At 54.2% G+C, this 18,911-nt stretch overlaps 1 protein-coding gene across 4 annotated transcripts in view; it reads right to left on the bottom strand.

Moving 5' to 3' along the window:
* LOC308609740 (serine/threonine-protein phosphatase 2A regulatory subunit B'' subunit beta-like) overlaps positions 1-7,224 on the bottom strand; it is a 56,625-nt gene extending 49,401 nt beyond the window's left edge. For 2 of the 4 annotated variants that reach the window (XM_081223447.1, XM_081223449.1), the window contains exon 1: positions 6,476-7,224. In XM_081223447.1, coding sequence (XP_081079573.1) covers positions 6,476-7,093 — 618 coding nt within the window. In that variant the 5' untranslated portion in view covers positions 7,094-7,224. The remainder of the gene's footprint in view (positions 1-6,475) is intronic. The other 2 variants (XM_081223450.1, XM_081223448.1) reach the window with 2 other exon arrangements.
* Between the last annotated feature and the right edge of the window lie 11,687 nt (positions 7,225-18,911).

The following is an 18,911-nucleotide window of genomic DNA, read 5'->3' as shown; positions in this document are numbered from 1 at the left end:
TGCAGCACCCTCCAGCACACGACGCTACCGACACCAGGCCACCCCACTTCAAAGCGGAGACGCGGCTGACACACTGGGAACAGCACTTGCCAGCCACTCTGTGGCAGTTGGAGAAGCCCAGGTCACAGTCAGCCAGGACCTCCACCCAGGGAGGCAACAGAGCCCTGCAGCTGCAGGCCTGAGAGGACCCCATCAGCCACAGGCAGCCCTGCAAGTCCAAGGACCAGCAGCTGCCCCCCACCTCCTCATGGAGACCACGGCACCCACGTCCTCCTGGAGACCCTGCACCCACCTCCTCGTGCAGCCCCCCAACCCTCCCCTCAGCCCCTGGCCTCTGTATCCTGAGGAGCCCCGTTCCGTTGCCTCTGACCCCCTCCTGGGTGCCCAGCTAGGTGCTGGTGCCACCCCCAGAGCTCCGCCATCCTCCCCAGCAAGCGTCCTCCAGGACCCCCCTGCGTCCCTTCTCCTGGGGCCCCGGGGATCCTCAGGGACCCGTGCACCACGCGTCCTCACTCTCCCTTCCAGCACAGCCTTGCAAAGGTGCTTCCTTCTTCCAGGACCACTGATGGGGCACCTGCAAGAGGCAAGGAGCAGGGAAGGCCCAGCCCCACCTCCCTGGGGCTGCAAAGCAGACAGACGCGAAGCAGGTGGCTCCAGGGGATGAAGAGGTGCACGGTGGGTGGTCAGGCTGGCAGGACACGCAGCACAGCCCGGGAGCCGTTCCCAGGCCCAAATGCTGCCCCCGACCCCCCACATGCGAGACAACCACCACTCTGGCCCCGGCGGGTGCAGGGGGAGCATCCACGGGGACCCTGCCGCCTTCCCCCGGTGGGGACCCAGAACGGTCGCACCCGGCCCCTGAAACGCGAACTCTGCCCAGAAGACTCTGATCCAGGGCGCTCCGGAAACCTCCTCCTTTCGTCCCGGTCTAATTACACACGCGTCCGTACCAACAGCCCGTGTCGGGACACGAAGTGCTCTTCAGCACGCAAACGTACTCTTGGAACACGTCTGCGTGGACAGGCTTCCTGTGGGACCGCGCCTTCCTGGACACCCGAGCCTAACCACGCTGTTAAGAGCAGGCAAACAAGGAGCCGTGACAGCGGGGTCTGACCTCTGACCCACCACAGGCTCTGCTGGCTCTGTGCTCGTCAGGACACTGCAGCCCGGGGCAAGGAGGTGACATCGTGAAGGGACCGGCCAGCCGGCCTCCCGAGCAGACCTCGGCCTCGGCGCTGTGCGCACGGTGGGTGGACGACTGTCTGCGGGGCGGGGGGTGGGTCGGGGGCAGCCCTGGTCTCCACCCCAGATGCCGGGGCCCCTCCCCCAACCGCAACAACCAGAAACGTGGCGCACGCGGCCGCCGGGTGAGCAGTGGTGCTGTGGCCGCAGACCGACACACTCACTGGCCCCCCGGGCTCTGTGCTGGCAGCTGGTCTCGGGGCACCGGCAGCTCAACTTCCACCTAATCCTGAAAAGCACAGACTCCAGAAACGGCACAGCGTCACTCGGACAGACACGTTCCAACGTGGGAGCACCATGGGCCTACTTCCGAAAGCACGGACGCCTCCGCCGTGGCCCCCCCGCAGGCCCGCTCGTGGCGTGAGCACAGCGGCTCCGAGCGCCCAGGGCCCCTGCTCCACAGCTTCCCCGCAGGGAGCTGACGGTCCCGTCCTAACCGCGCGGACCAGAGGCGGCGCACGCGCGCGCGTCGGCCCAGCTCCCGCCGCAGTCACGCGCGCCGGCCCCTCCAGCCGCGCCTCCTGCGGCGACGCCACTTCCCAGCCAAGGTGAAGACTGTGTAGACGGCAGGGCCCCGGTCCTCCTGCGGGGTCCGAAGTGCCTCCCCAGAGCCCCCCCCCCCCGTCCCCTGCACTGACTGACTGTCCCCACTGCTCCGAGCACGGGTCCTCCCAGGGGTTCCCAGCAGCAGACCCTGGAACGGGGCAGAGACGCAAATTCCACCACCACCGCAGCCCCCGAAACTGGAATTCTGGAAAGGGGCTCAGCAGCTGTTTTCACGGGCCTCCCTTGCACCTGTCCACCTGTCCCCAGGACACCCACGCATCCGTCCAGCCTCAGGACTCTCCCGTCCACGGCCCACCTGTCCCCAGGACACCCACGCATCCGTCCAGCCTCAGGACTCTCCCGTCCACGGCCCACCTGTCCGCAGGACACCCACGCATCCGTCCAGCCTCAGGACTCTCCCGTCCACGACCCACCTGTCCGCAGGACACCCACGCATCCGTCCAGCCTCAGGACTCTCCCGTCCACGGCCCACCTGTCCGCAGGACACCCACGCATCCGTCCAGCCTCAGGACTCTCCCGTCCACGGCCCACCTGTCCCGAAGACCGTCTCATCTGTCCCTGCATCCGTCTGTCCCCAGGGCCCTCCTGAAGGATGTCATCAGCTCCGCCAAGCAGGTCACCAGGTCACAACACTCACAGAGGATCCCATAGCGCTCTCTGCTCTGGACCTGTTCCCAGATTGCCCTTCAAGGCTCTGAAAGACCCCCTGAGTCTGACGCTGACCTGAGACCCGCACAGTACTGCCTAGAGTGCTGAGAAAATGAATGCTCCAAAGAAACAAGTGTAAATCCTAGGCAATTCTGTCACAAACAGGGCTGAGGGGTGGTACACAGCTCTGCTCTAGACAGTCACTAACCCAGCTCCTGAGGCCCTGGGCTCTGAGGCGCCGCCATGAGGACTCCCCCTGGAGGCACACACCACCGGCGACTGTGCAGGTGAGTCCTCCGGGGTGGGGAGGGCCCTGATGCTGCCCCCTACAAGCCCCACTCAAAGGTCCCATCCCACGTGGGGCAACATGATGGGCGCGTTCTGCCTTGGTGGGGCCCTGGGGATAACAGAGGCCCAGGCTGAAGGCGCCTGCTCTACGGGGAACCCATGGAGACGCCCCCCGGCTTCAGCTCCAGCACCCTCCTGAACCAGAACTAAACCAGGGCTGAGCCAGGACCACTGAAGCAGGGCCCTAAACCAGGACTGAACCAGAGCCCTGAACCAGGTCTCGTGAACCAGGGCTCCTAAACCAAGACTGATCCAAGACTCCTGAACCAGGTCTGAACCAGGACTGGATCAGGGCCCCTGAACCAAGACTAAGCCAGAGCCTCTGAACCGGGACTGGACCAGGTCTCCTGAACCAGGACTGGACACGGGCCATGAACCAATGCTCCTGAGCCAAGCTAAACCAGGACTGAACCAGGACTCCTGAACCCGACCAGACAAGGGCCCTGAACCAGGACTGAACCAGATTGAACCAGGACCCCAGAGCAAGGAGTCAAACACAGCTCCTGAACCAGGGCCCCTGAACCAGGACTGAACCAGGACTGAACCAGGGCCCCTGAATCAGGACTGAACCAGGACTGAACCAGGGCCCCTGAACCACATCCTCTGAACCAGGCTCCCCTGGACTGGGTTCTGCCATGTAGTGTTCCCCCACCCAGGCCTCAGTGGCCATCCAGTGGCCGAGCCTCAAGTCGGCCCCTTTCGACCCAGCAGCCTGGACAAGGCCTGGGGAAGCTGGTCCACGGGGGGCCCACAGGCAGCTTTGGGGGAGCTGAGGGCTTGGGGGCGAGGCGATACCCACCATCGCTGGGGAGTGGGCTGTGGCCAATCTGCATCTCAGGCCCCTCAGGCTCCTCATGGAGCCCTCTCTGTGGCCAGTCAGGAACAGGAGTGGCGGCCCAGGCAGCAGCCAGGTGGACGCCGGGTACCAAATGAGGTGCCCTTGGCGGGCACATGCAGGCTGCAGGTGCCGGGCCCTGTTTGGGAGGCCTGAGAAGACAGGACAAGATCACGCACACCCCCCCACCACGTGATCGCGAGAAACCTCCAGGTTCCACTCGTCAGGAAGAGAACGGAGGGCGTCTAGGTTCGCACCGCTTCAATGTGGCAAACTCCTGACCAGTGATTAAAAGTTCTCAATATTTCCCCTCCTTCCTGCACAAAGATTCTCGTTGATGCCAACTACGAAAACCAGAAATCGTTCTTCACTAAGAGATCCACAGAATGCAACGTGGCCAAGCTCAGCCCCTCTGTGAAGTCACGGTCACCGGGCAAACTCAAGGCTCCCGTCAGACATGCTCTCAGGATCCTGACCTTCTGCTCTGAGGACTTCCAGGTCCTTTCTGTCTCCAACACATCTGCTGGAAAATCTAAGGACGCGTCAAAGTAAACACACGTGCCTGCTGTGTGTACACGCATCTGCACGTACCCACGAGCGTGTCTCCAAGGAACGCACTTCTAACCTAGAACATGGTCACATGTCCTGAGGGAATCAATGGTTAACTGGATACCCCCAAAACTACAAAACGGCTGCAGAGAAAGATCTAAATAGATGGATAATAAATTTAACCAAGGAGGTGCGACACCTGTATGCACACAACATTGCTGAGAGAAATTATGGGACACGTAAGTAAATGGAAAAACATCCAGAGCTCATGGGCTGGAAAACTCAACTGTTTTGGGGTATCAGTTACACCCAATTGTTCTACAGATTCACTGCAATCCCAATCAAAATGCCAATAGGCCTTTTTTGTACAAGTTCATAAGCTGATTCTCAATGTTAGGTGGAAATGCGAATGTCAGCATAGCCAGAGCTGTTTCAAAAGAACAGAGTTGGCTGTACACCACCCACTTTCCACATGTTAGTCTACAAAGCACCCCAGAGTGAGAACACAAACACAGATCAGTGGGTTAGGGATGAGAAAATAGACCCAGACGCATACGGTCAATTGATTTCAGACAATGCAACTCAATGGGAAAATGATAGATTTCAAAACTGCTGTGTACCTGGATATCTTACACCACATGCAGAAACTTACATGAAATGGATCAGAAGTTTAAATGCAAAAGTGAAAACCAGGAAGCTTTTAGAAGGAAGAGAGCAGATAATCCTGAGAGCTTGGGATAGGCACATATTTCGTAGATCGGATGTAATAAATAAGAACCATAAAAGAATAAAATTGAAAGAATCAAAAAACTAACAGCTTTTGCTTTCAAAACACATGTTAAACAAATGACAAAACGGGCCAAAGACTGAGGAGAAATATGTGAAAACATGTGTCTCATAAAGGAGCCGCACCCAGATTCTACATAAAGAGCCCTTACAACTCAATGACAGAGAAATACCCCGTTTTCAAAAGGGGCAGCAGATTTGGACAGACGGTGCACAATGGCTGATACGCGATGAAAAGATGCTCGCCGTCACCAGAAAACAGGGAAATGCAGATAAAACCATGACACACAACACGCCCGCCGGGACGGCTGAAGTAGAAGTCTAAGGACAGCCAGTGCCGGGGAGGCGTGGACGAGGACCCGCACGCACGGCTGGGGAAACGGGACGTGACACCTGCCTCAGAACAGTGTACGGGCTTTGGAGGCTTTTCAGGTTTTTTTGTTTTTTAAGTTAAACACACACACAGCGCACAGCCCAGCAATTCCACTCCGAGGTCATTCATCCAAGAGAGATGCAAACACCCGTCCACACGAGGTTCTCAGCAGCTTCATTCATGAGAAGCACACGCAGAAACAGCTCGAGTGGCCTCCAGTGCTAAAGTGACAATCAGGCTGTGGTCCATCCACGCAACGGGACCCTACTCGGCAGGGAGAGGGAAGCAGGGCCCGCCGCACGGCGGCAAGCACCTCAGACAGATCCTGGGAGCCGGAGTGGCTGCCTGGGGCGAGGCGCGCGCGGGGCCCTGGGGGCGGGAAGCGCTCTGCTCCGTGGTGTGTCCACATGTGTGACGACCGGCCCACACACCTATAGGCACCATTCACTGTACGTGAACTAACCCCCCACAAACTGGACTCTTCAAAAATCAAGGGTTAAGAACAAGCCCCCACCCCCACCCCCACCCCCGTCCCTAACACCTCTGGGAAACCAGCAGACTAAGTGACGGGGGAAGTCCCTCCTCCTGATATGCTCAGCGCTGCTGATGGGATGGATGCGGGCTCAACCGAAAAAACTTAAATGTCATCAGCAAGTCCCAGTGGAACAGTCACACTCCTTCAGGCTTAGGCGTATGCTAGGGGTACGATATGCAGCAACCATACGTTTTTCCGTAACACCTGGAGACGCTTTATTACTTTTAACCGACACAGTATTAAATATCAAAAAGCACCTTTTTAAAAAAATTAAATATACTGCTGTCCAGCTGTCCTTATTGTAGATAAATGGAGCATAAAACCTCTAGGTTCAGAAGCTAGGCAGAATAGAAGAAGCTGAGCCATGGATAACTAAAACCAACCGGAAACAAACTCCAGAATGACGACCAACTTGGGAATCTGTCAAAGACAACATTTTTCTGTGTGCGAGACTTTCTTGGCAGCGGGAAGAGACTAGACGTGCAAGCGCTTTCACGCCTGACATTCCTCCAGCATCTTCGACCACCCTCAGCTACACGTCGGTAGGCGACCCGAGTTACCTCCGCAGGCGTTAGAAGGAAGAGTAACTTACTACTCTCGTCCCTGCGGATCGACGAGGCCCTCGAACAGGTGGTCCACTCCGGGCACTAGAGGCGGCTCCCAGGGGGAGAGCGGTGGACGCGGGGGACGGGCTGGGCGCCACTGGGCTATCCAACCCGCGCGGCCTGCAGGCGAGGGCCGGGGCTGCGAACGGGGGCCCGGGCTGTCCTGAGTCTCCCCCGACCCCCTCGGGCCCCCCGGGCATCTTGATCCTCTGCAAGCAGTCTTGGAGTACTGCCTGCGTGCTGGACTCGCTGAGCCAGCACAGGAAGAGCTCGTCCACCTTCATCTTCAGGACGGGCTGCAGGACTTTGCCGGGCGGCATCTCCGGGGCTCGGCCCCTCCTTCCAGGGGGACTCCTTCCTCCTGCACAGGTGCCTGGAGCCGGGACCGAAGTCCGGCCTGAATGGATCTCCGCGTAGTAGGCGATGGCCGCCGGAGGGGACGAGCCCCACGGGGGTCCCGGACCCGTGGTCCCGGGTGAAGTCGCCCGGCCCGGCGGGCGTGGCGCGCCCGGGGCCCGGTGAGGAGGCAGCGGCCCGGCGGGCGTGGCGGGCCCGGGGTCTGGTGTGGCATCAACTGCCCGGCGGGCGTCGAGGCCCGGGGTCATCGGTCAGGGGTCAAGGGGTACGGCGGCGCCCCGCCCAGGGGCTGCGCGGACTCGGGAGCCCGGCGGAGGCGGAAGGCCGGACCGCGGCGGGGCCCGCCCAACTCAGGGCAGCTTCAAAACGGGCGCGCCAGCTACGCTCCCAAAGAAGGTCGCTTATGTTGTGCGTCACCGTGACGCGCGGCATCATCACGGCGCCGCCCATCGGCGCCTACGACTCCAGCCGCGGCTGTGCTGGGGCGCTTCGGTGGGCTGGAGGGCGCTCAGGAGCTGGAGCGGGGGCGGGGGATGGCGGGCACCCCACCCCATGTCTTTCAGCTTTTAGGTTTTCTTGGGGTGGGGCCCGCACCAGCCACGTGCCCTTATGTCCGCGGAAGTGCAAGCATGGGCGGTGCGATCTCGCCGGGATGGGCGGGGTTAGTTGGCTGGTCTGTTGGGCACTACAGTGCATGCCTGTGGTGGCGGCGCTCGGGAGGCCCGTCGGTCGAGCATGAGCAGTGCGTGCTCGCCGGGAGCTAGTCGGAGACCGGGCATTGTGCGCGGACAGGGCGCGGTACAACGGAGGAGCATGCGCAGTGCGTGCCCGCCGACGGCGGCAGCGAGCACGCGCGCTGCGGGAGCGAGCGGGAGGTGGGCGTGCCGGCGGTTGCGGGGAAATGTAGTTTTTAGATAAAACGGGCCCCTTCGGACCGCAATGGTCACGGTTACGTTAAGTTTGTTAAATGATAGTGACGGGTTGGAGGCGTGCAGCTGCTTTAAAGCTGGCCTTTCAGGCTGAGAATGAACTGCTTTTGTAATTGCAAAAATAATAAATTAATTTTGATGGAAGTGGAAGTAATTACTTAAGTGACTTTGGCCCCATGACTAGCTTATTTCAGTTTATCCTTTTAATAGTGTCTATAAATAATCCACACAGCACACATGCACCTCTTTTTTTTTTAATGCCTTGATTTTTTTTTTCTTTTCTAAGTTTTTTTTTTTTCCTCTCTTAACATTATTTTAGAGTTTTCACTTGGGTTTGCTCTTTTTTAGGAGGGAATTTCGAGGTCTTATGAGCTGGGCTCTCCTATTTCTCAGGAGTATAAATATAACTAGACTCACTAAATAACTCTTAAACTATGGTTTTATTTTGTGCCTACAATGATTTCAAACTTCGTTTGTGTTTGTTGACTGAAGAAAAATGCACAGCCTAAGAATTGAGAATTATGTTTTATTCCGTGGACTTGCTGAGGACTTAAGCCAGGGAGGTGGCCTCTCAGATGGCTCTGACGGGCTTCTTCCAAGAGGTCAGGGAGGAGCCAGGGTACAGAGGCCTTTTTTTGCAACAAAAAATAAGATAGTTGGAAGGTTACTGTTAATGAAAGAAAAACAGACATCTCAAGTTAATGAATTTAGCACTTTTCTATGGATGGGAAGATGCTAAAGATAGGAAATCACTTTTTTGATAGGCACCGTAGCTATCTGGGACCAGTATCCTGCTTTTCTCCATCCTGAGTCCCCCCAGGGTGTACAGTCCAGGGTGCCTGCAGTGGCTGAGGGCTTGATGGATGCAATAAACTTCGTTTACTGATATGGCTTGAAGATAAAAATTCGACTATCCTGGGTCAGGACAGGGCCATAACGCAGGAATTCTGTGTGGTTGTTTCTGTTCATTGGGAAGCTAATGCTTGTGTGCGCAGGCTGTCACTTCTGGAGAGAGGTAGATATTAATACACGTCTCTGAGTTTATCACATACAGACATCTTGTCCAAGAACAAATGTGCTTTTCACTCGGGGTCTGTAAGCGAGCTGCCATTCATCCACGTGGTTTTGGGGGGAAATGGTCTTTCTGAGTCCCTGCACAAGACGGCTTTATACCCTGGGGCTCGGCGGGGCCTAAGGAAAGGTCTGTGCGTCTGCCAACGGGACAGCAACAAACTCCGGGAAGGAAACAGAACCTCCTTCAGTCTGTGCGGTGGATCCTGCCGCAAAGGACAGAGAGGTGCTGTGTGGCCCGAGGACGGCGGGGCAGAGGCCGGAGGGGCCTGGGATGTGCACCGCCCACCCCTGAACAGAGGCAGGACTCTGCTGATGGCAGGAATGGAAGCACAGCTGGCTGCATCCGCCTTCCAGGGGTGGCGGAGGTCTCAGGGCGGTGTGTGTGTGGGAGGGGGGCGGTGGACAGCGTGCACGTGGAGAGGAAGATCCCAGAGGGCCCCCTGCGGGAGGGCATGCACTGCGCATGCTCCCCATGTGGGAGGGCGGAGCTTATCCAGGGGAGTGGGAGGGAGGGCAGTCCTTCCTTCGTCCATGGGAGCCCAGGTCCCTTCTGTGGCCGTCAACTCAAAGCCGGTGGGACGCACCAGCTTCAGCCCCATGGGCAGGCGCTCCAAACATCCTGTGGCTCTGAGTCACACCCGCCTGTCACCAGAGCCCAGGTCGGGTGGTTGATTGCACACTCAGGCGTGAGGCATGAAGACGCCCTGGACAGAGTGTGCTATGTGGTCAGTCTCACTGGTCCTGGGCTGACCCTGAGCTCCAAATATACGTGTTCTGTGCAGCTAGAGGTCAGAGTGATCAAGTTTATATCTGCCACGGCTATCCCACCTGAGTTTCTTCTTTCTTCCCTCCTTCCTTTCTTCCTTTCTCTCCTTCCCTCTTCCTCCCTCCCTCCCTCTCTCCCTCTCTTTCTTTCTTTCTTTTTTTTTTGGTGTTTGTCTTTCTTGTGAAAACGGACTCCTGAACAGCCACGGGGGTGCATGTGTTTGATTTCAAGTGACTTCCTCTCAAAGTACTTAATGGGGAGTTCCATCAAGTACAGTGTGGAGGCTCTTTTCTGACTGGCGTGTCTTTTCCATCTCTGTCTTCTCCCTTCCTTGTCTTTATTTGCTTTGCTTTATTCCCGACTGATTTCCTTTTCAGCCTTGGTTTCTTGCTGGATAAGACTTCCTTTCAGACCATGCGAAAGTGGAGGAAGTGGCTGGTGCATCCCATCACTGTGGGGCAGCCCCGGCAGACACATCCCCTTACGGGAATACTGCACATTCCCTGATTGTCGAGGAACCATTTCCTTCCTGTGAACCTCGCTCACCCCTGCACCCTCTAACTTGGGGGACTCAGACAAACCCCGGACCCAGTGCCCCCGAGTTTCCCTCCATTGAAAGCAAAGTGGTTTTGGGGAAAGGTTTCCAGACACAGAACCAGGGATCAAATGGCCTTTGAACATTTTTTCAGCATTCATTATGTGCTAAGGTTTTCCTGCAGCCAGGACAAAAAGGAGGGGGAAATCCATTGAACTTTTGCTATATAAGTAGTAGCATTTTAGGTAAAATGCGATATGGACCTGATAATTAAAAACAAAAATTTTTTTTGTTAGCACCCATTTTGATAAGCTTTCAAAGAATAAGAATGTTGAACAAAAGAGGAAAAATGAAACGAATTCATAGCAGTTCTAACCAAACTAAAGAGAACTGAAAAGTCTCAAATGCTAAAAATAAAAAAAATAATAATAATTTTAAAGATTGGAGGGGGGAGGGATAAATTGGGAGACTGGGATTGACATATACACACAACTATATATAAAATAGATAACTAATAAGAACCTACTGTACAGCACAGGGAACTCTACTCAATTCTCTGTCATGGCCTATATGGGAAAAGAATATGAAAAAAAAAGAGTGTGTATATATAACTGATTCACTTTGCTATACACCTGAAACTAACACAACATTGTAAATCAACTATACTCCAATAAAAACAAAACCAAAAAAAAGATGGGGAGTGTGCATATAATCTGCCTTTTTATCCACAAGAAAGGGTTTTACAGAAGTTGTGTATGTGCATGGTTTTGTACTATTTATAACGAAACTTTCCAGACATCCACTGATGGTCTTGATTCAACATCCCAGCTCTAAATGCTGGCTCAGGACCCCATCCTCTAAATGACCTTTGACTCTGCCCCATTTTTTGTTGTATTTGTCCAGCTGTCAGCTGTAATGGTTGTGATCCGCTGTAACTTCATGACATCAGCTCGCCCGCCTCTATCAGTCCCTTGTCTTTTAATTTACTAACAATTTATTTGTTATGCTGGGACGCAGCATAATTAAATGGGTTAGTATTGGGTCGTCTGAGTGTGTGCAACACGCCTGAGGACATAGATAAATAAAACAACTCATGATCTCAGAGATCCGGTAGTGGAATGGGGTGGGAGAGGGGAATTATTTAATTAGATAATTCAATGTTCAATTATACGGTATGATGCAGAAGGATGATAGAAAAGTGAAAGTGGGGAGACAGGACAGGCTTGCGGGGGGTCGGGGGGAGCGCTATTTAAGCAGAGTTGTTAAGGATGATTAATAGTGGAAAGCAGGCTGTGTGGAAAGAACACACAAGAATTGAAGCTAGAACCATTGTTTGAGGGTCTGTCGTGAGGGGCTTCTGTGCCAGGCAGAGACTTCGGACATTCTCTTGTACAAATACCTTAAATTAGGAGGCTGGAAAAATAGTGATCATGTTAAGTTATGGTGGGATAGTTGGTAAAACCATGACTTGCATTAACCTGGGAGGCAAAACATGTGCCTTGTACACCAGCAGCTCTGGGAAACCATCTAAAAACAAGACTGCAGGCTGGTTGTGACCAACTGCATTCCATCAGTTTCTACATGAAAGAAAAGTAAAGAATGGGCCAGTTTGCCACCGGAATTTTACAGAGAATAAGGCCAAGCCCCCAAACTGCAGGGTTAGAAATTGAATCCATTTTCTTTCATCCAATCAGAAGTGTGTCCACATAACACAACCTTGGAGAAAAGACCTAATGCGGGTTTGATTCCCTTTGTGAAGACCTCTGAAAGAACTAGAGTGGGCAAATTGGGGTTGGGGGACTCTGAAAAACAACCCAGAATCCTTGTCACTGAGTTTAGAGAGAAGGGCCAGCCCATGTCAGCCAACTCTGAGCCGTGGATACAGATGCGCAAGGGAGAAGAAATGATTGTTATTGTAACCACAGAGTTTGGGGATGGTTATTACACACCACTAACTGCCTGATACACAAAAGGCAGACTGTTGAAATGCAAAAGGCAGGGATTGAAATGATCCAGTATGTCTGAGGCCTTTAACTCTGACAGTGAGGAGGAAGATGAGTTACAGGCATGGGAATCTAGACAACGATTCCAAGGCTGTAAGGGATTTTAGCGGGTGCATTAGTTGCCTAGGTCGGCTGTAACAAAAAGCCACAAACTCAGTGGCTAAAAACAACCCAAATGTCCTCTCTCACGGTTGTGGAGGTCAGAAGTCCAAAATCAGTCTCACTGGCCTTCAGTCAAGGGCTGGTTCCTTCTGGGGTCTCCAGGGGAGAATCTGTGCGGTGGCTTTTCCAGCTTCTGGAGACAGCTGCCTTCCTGGGCCCGTGGCCCCTTGCTCCATCCTCAAAGTTCATCACTCCAATCTCTGTTGCTGTAGTCGCACAGCCTTCACCTCTTCTGCCTTCAAATTTCCCGCTGCCTCCTCCAAAAAGGACCCTTGTGGTGACATTGGGGCCACCCAGATAATCCAGAATCACCTCCCATCTCAACACCGTTGATTTCATGACATCTGCGAAGTCCCTATTACCACTGGTGTTAATTTCCTGGAGCTGCCATAAGGAAGTAGCACAGCTGGGGGCTTAAACAACAGACATGTATTTCCCAGTCCTGGAGGCTGGAATCTGAGATACAGGTGTGGGCAGGGCTGGTCCCTCCCGAGGCCTCTCTCCTGGGTGTGTAGACGGCCTCTCCTCCCTGTGTCCTCATGTGGTCGTCCCTCTGTGTGTGTCTGGGTCCTGATCTCCTCTTCTTATAAGGACAGAAGTCCTATGGGATCAGGACCCACCCTAGAGACTTCATTTTACCTTAATCACGTCTTTAAAGACCGTATCTCCAAATACAGCCCCATTCTGAGGTCCTGGGGGTCAAGACTTCAACACAGGAATTTCGACAACACGGTTCAGCCCGTAACAGGTGAAAGGGTGGGCTGGGGAGGGGTCTTGGGAACATGAGACATCGTGAACGGTAGCCATGACTATTGCCTGGAAACCTCACCTGTCGAAAAAGCAGCAAAGAACTCAGAAGCAGAGAAAAGACTGCTTCTTCTTGCTTCCTCTTTATAATTTCTGTCTCTTTATTGAAATTCTCTTGGTCTCCTTTAGCTCTTTGAGGTTATTTTAAGCATCCATTTAAAGCCTGTTGGGGACTTCCCTGGCGGTCCAGTGGTTAGGACTCCGTGCTTCCACTACAGGGTTCAATCCCTGGTTGGGGAACTAAGATCCAGCAAACCATGCGCCATGGCCAACAACAAGCAAACAAACAAAACAACAACAGAATAAAGTCTGTTGAGTGAGTGCAATGTCTGGGCACATACTGTGTGATTCCTTTTATGTGAGATGTCCAGAACGGGCAAATCCATGGAGACAGAAGGCAGATCAGTGGTTGCCAGAGGCTGGTGGAGGGGGATGGAGAGTGACAGCTCATGGGGACGGGGTCTCCTTTCGGCATGGTAGAATGTTCCGGAACAAGACAGAAATGGTGGTTGCACGATATTGTGAATGCGCTTAATGTCACCGAGTTGTCCAGTTTAAATGCTTATTTTTATATCATGTGAATTTCACCTTAATTTAAAAAATAAAAAAAGAAAAGAAAGCACACAGGTAGAGAAAAAACGAGAAACAGCCAAGAAAGGGACCCTAGGTCAGGAGCTGGAAGACTAGATGTGGTGGAGTGTTTCCTCTGCCGTCCCCTGAATATTTGAGGCTTCCGAGCAGACTCAGCACTAAGGCGAGTGCTGCTTCTTGTTTTGCCTTAAAAGCGCCTGGTGACGTAGGTCTGATTAGCCACCCGTGTGTAACTGATGGGGGCATTTGAAGCAAGTTGACAAGTGGCTGGGAAAGTTCGGAGAACGAAAACCCAGCCAAGTCATCCCAAGCTTCGTGTGGCCTCTGAAAAGGGAAACACTGTTCTGATGGAGATGACTATTCCCTCATCACCCCGGTGTAAGGGATTCAACGGGGCCCCCAAAAGTTATGCCCTCATCTTGACCCCAGAACCTGTGGATGAGACCTCATTAGGAAACAGGGTCTTTGCAGGTGTGATGAAGTGAAGGGTCTGAGATGAGGTCCTCCTGGAGGAGGGTGGCCCTACATCCAATGACAGGGTCCTTCTAAGACACAGAAGAGCAGAGACACAGACACAGAGGAGAAGCCACATGAAGATGGAGGCAGAGATGGGAGGGAGGCGGCCACAAGCCCAGGGACACCTGGAGCCCCCAGAAGCTGGAAGAGGCAGGAAGGGTCCTCTCCTGGAGCCTCCGGAGGGAGCTCAGCCCTGGGACACCTTGACCTCAGACGTCTGGTCTCCAGGACTGGGGGAGGATGAATTCCCGTGGTTTTAAGGCCCCCATTTTTTGGGTGATGTGTTACGGCAGCCCTGGGACATTCACACTCTGGGTCCTTGTGAAAATGGGGTCGTCCTGGAGGGAAAGTCCAGAAATCTGAGCTTTAATCCAGCCCCATTGTCCGAGATGCTCTGTGAAACTCTAATAAGTACACTGTGTCAATTTTGCGTGTCTCAAGTCGGAGGAGAGGAAACAGAAGAAGCAGAAGAAGCCAAGAATGGCTGGCGCCCCATCTCACAAGAGAGCACGGAGGTTGCTTCTCCCTCCCCTATAACTCCTCAGGCCTGCATCCTGATCCATCGGAAGGAGACCCTGACAAACACCTCTTTGTCCTGGACCCTCTCACGGCCACTTGTTTGGCAACATAAAGGGTCCGTTGAAAAATGCTCCTTTTCCACTTTCACGTCTAATTGAATTCTCTCCCTGACGCGCCCCCCCCAGTTCCCCACGGCGCTATTTCAAGGTTTTGATGATAAGGAAAAGAATCTCGTATTTGGATAATAAAATTTTCTGACTTGCCTTCTGCCACCTTCAACTCAATTTCCCGTCCCCGGAGACGATGTGTATGATAGAATAGAATCAAATTCCTTATTCATGGGGAAAAAGCTCCAGTTTAATCTGAATATGCAGCACTCTGCACGGGTCAGGGTGATGGATGGCATGTGGAAATGCTTCTGGGGCAGGTAATCAAATGGGAGAAGGCACGGCGGGAGAGCTGGAAATAATGAAGTCGATTGAATATCCCTGCAAAGTGCAAAAATGCACATTACACCGCGAGACCCCGCATCCTCCTATTACTGTACCAATAGCAGCTCTGTCGCAGTGGAAAAAATGATAGGTCACAAATTAGGACTTAATGTATGGGAGCACATGGAAATGCATCCGCTGGGCTGGGCAAGGTGGCAGCCACCTGCCACCGCGGTCATGGAGAAGGACAGATGTCCTCGCAGGAAATGAACAGAAGCTGTGGGTCTCGCCAGACCTTGACGTGTGTCCGAAGGATTCAAAGGAGAAGATGAATCTGCGGGAGCCGCAGAGAATTGGAAACACCTTGTTAGAGACAAGCATGGGAATTCACAGCATGGACAGCCTGGAAGGTTGAACCCTGGCCCATCCCAACACCAGAGGCAGGACTGGGGTTCTCGGGCATAGAGGTGCATCGGGGTGGAGAAATCAGGCTGAAAAGGCAGAGATTTGGAGCTTGGAAGGAGCAGCCCAGGTCCTAGGCTGCTGGGCCCTGCGCTTTCACTGTTCTGGAGAAGCACACACGGGAATGTTCCTTGCTGTCTCAGGTGCCCCGTCCCTCAGCCTGCTTTGGTGGGGAGTGATGAGAGTCACCGTGGTCCAATGAAACCTGCCCACAAGGAGCGCGTGGGGAATGTGTGTTCCGTTGTCTATTTATGCTGCGAACGCTGGGTGTTTAGTTTGTTTCTTCCTTGGTCATCAAGGCAGGGACGTTGTAGAGGGAGACTCGGGGGCCTTAGTGTGGCGACACGTCTTTCTGGAAAGTATTTAGGGGAGGAAGACTCTGACTTCCCATCAAAGTCCCCTTGAGACACGTGCGATTTCCACAGGGTCCCAGATACAAGAAGGGGCTCAGCACCGTCCTTGTGTGGACTGGACGGTGAAGCCGATCATTAGATCCCCAGACACAGGGCTGGACCAGCAGGGCATAGGGGACTGAGATGTCAGACTGACCTCCATGACCCCAAAATCATCCCCTGGGTGACCTCTGAGACCCCACCATCCCTGATCTGTCACAGACATGGCCTCACAGTGCCCTGGACTCCCTGATCTGTCACAGACATGACCTCACAGTGCCCTGGACATAGACATCATCCTAGGTGACCTCTGTGACCTCACCATCACCCAGGTGACCTCTATGACCTCTGTGACCTCACCATCCTCTGGGTGACCTCTGAGATCTCTGTGACCTCGCCATCCTCTGGGTGACCTTGACGTCGCCATCCCCCAGGTGATCTCTGTAACTGAGCCATCCCCTGGTCTGCTCTCAGGCATGACCTGGATGTGGGTGGGCCCTGTCCTTGGATGACCCCAGTGACCCCAGCTACGCCCACTTTTTTTCTCTCAGGTCACAGCTTTTCCAGCCCTTCCTCGCCTGGGCACAGGTGGGAATCCAGGTGGCCCCGCCCCGCCCATCACACTGATCTCCTGGGCTTGACTCATGGGCAGTAGAGCAGGGAGCAGGGCTGTGCAGAGGGCCCTGCTGTAGGAGGCTCTGTCCAGCCCCTGGCCGCACCCCCAGCCCCGCTGCTGGGGGAACCAGGTGGTCTCCGGATGGTCACCTGGCAGAACCGCTCTGTCGCTATGGTGGTTCCCAGAGCTACCGGAACCCCTTCCTTTTGTCTATGACCCAGAATGTCACATGCTGGCACACAACTGTTCCGTTTTATAAAATTTAGTTTTTAATTTATTCAGGTGAAATAACATAAAATTAACCATTTGAAAGTGGGTAAGTCGGTGGCATTGAGCACATTCACAGTGTTGTACAACCACCACCTCTATCTTCTTCTCATCCCCCCAGGGAGTCCCCGTCCCCATCAGCTGTCACTGCCCATGCCCCTCCCCCAGCCCCTGGTAACCATGAACCCACTTTCCATCTGTGGATTTTCCTGTTCTGGACGTTTCCTATCAATGGAATCACACTGTGTGTCCTTCTGCGTCAGCTTCTCTCACTGAGCATCCTGTGTTCAAGGTCCAAACGCGTTATAGCCTGTGTCAGAGCTTCACTTCTTTTCATGGCTGAGTCATATTCCACTGTGTGGATGGACCCCATTCTGTGTATCCATCCATCTATCCATCCATCCATGGACACTTGGGTGGTTTCTGCTTCGTGCCTGCTCTCAATCGTAATGCTACGAAAGCCTTCATGTTTTAAGGGAAAATGGTTATCATTCGCTGTGTCACTGAGGTCTACTCGGGGACCAGAGCTTTGACTCAGCCACTCTGACCCTCAGTTGCCTCCTTGGCAATGTTGCCTTCATCACAGCCCTCACCTGGCAGATTCTGACACACATTAGATGAGCTGACATGGGCAAGGCACTCACAACCATTCTGGAACCTTGCAATGAGGGCTCGGGATGTAGTGTGGGCCCCTCGCTGGGGTCACGTGAGCCCTGCTCACTTTCAAACACCCACACAGACCCTGCCCTGCCCCCACCGGGCACAGACCATGGTTATGGGCTGGACGGTGGCCCCAAAAAGCTACGTGCATGTCCTGACCCCCAAAATATGGGAATGAGGCCTTATTTAGAAACAGAAGCTGGAAGAGGTGGGAAGGGCCCTCCCCTGGAGCCTCTGGAGGGAGCAAGGCCCTGGGACACTTTGACCTCAGACATCTGGTCTCTAGGACTGGGGGAGGATGAATGTCTGTGCTTTTAAACCCCCGCCTTTGCAGTCATCGGCCACCTTGAGGAACCCACAGAGTGGGAGACATCAGAAACTGAACACAGCCTGTCAGCCTGGTGCCTGGGTGTGGGCACAAGTCCCAATGACCGTCTTAAACAGTGCAGGGTGGCGTCTTGTGACAAACCATTCAAACGAGGCTGCCCCGACCCCGTGCTCTGTCTGCCCCCAAGGTTGAAGAGGCCACACGCTCAGCTGCTCTGGCCGTGTGCCGTGTCCCCCCAGGAGTCTCGGGAAAGGCATTTCCTCGTGGGGACAGCTGAGCACAGGCTTGTGCTGGCAGCACATAACTCGGGTTATTTTAAGGGCTCTCGTTAATGCCCCAGGGGTTACGTACCAGCAAATTTCAGGAAATCACAGCCACGCATGGCATTAAAGCTGCATTACTGCCGGGCTCTGGAATCTGAAGAATGTCATTAGCTCCTAATCCTCACCGGTGACCTCGGTCGGGCTCTTCAAGGAGAGAGAGGCACTGAGCAGTGGGCTTTCGCTGGAGGGAGGGGATGCAGAACCCGTGTGGGTTCAGCGGGCATGGTAGTTGGTGCTGCGTGCGTGGGGCTGGGCACGGGCACGGGACAGGATGGTTCCGTAGCAGCAAGAAGCGCCTTCATCCACCTTCTGATGGGCTTTCCTGGTGACGTCACATGCACGCTCCCACAGGGCTGGTGGCAGTTCTTTGGTTTTTTTTAATTTTAAAAAAATATGTATTTACTTTATTTATTTTCCTTATTTTTTTCGGCTGTGTCAGGTCTTAGTTGCAGCATGCGGGCTCTTCGTTGAGGCACGTGGGATCCTTTGTTGCAGCACGCGGGCTTCGCTCTAGTTGTGGCGTGCGTGTTTTCTCTTCTCTAGTTGTGGCCTGCAGGCTCCAGGGCGCTCTGTAGTTTGCGGCACGCGGGCTCTCTAGTTGAGGCGCGCGAGCTCAGTAGTTGTGGCGTGCGGGCTTAGTTGCCCCGCGGCATGTGGGATCTTAGTTCCCTGACCAGGGATCGAA

This window comes from Mesoplodon bidens (assembly GCF_964165515.1).
Source record: "Mesoplodon bidens genome assembly, chromosome: Y".
NCBI classification, from domain to species: Eukaryota; Metazoa; Chordata; class Mammalia; order Artiodactyla; family Ziphiidae; genus Mesoplodon; species Mesoplodon bidens.
This window is presented reverse-complemented; position numbering and strand designations above follow the sequence as displayed.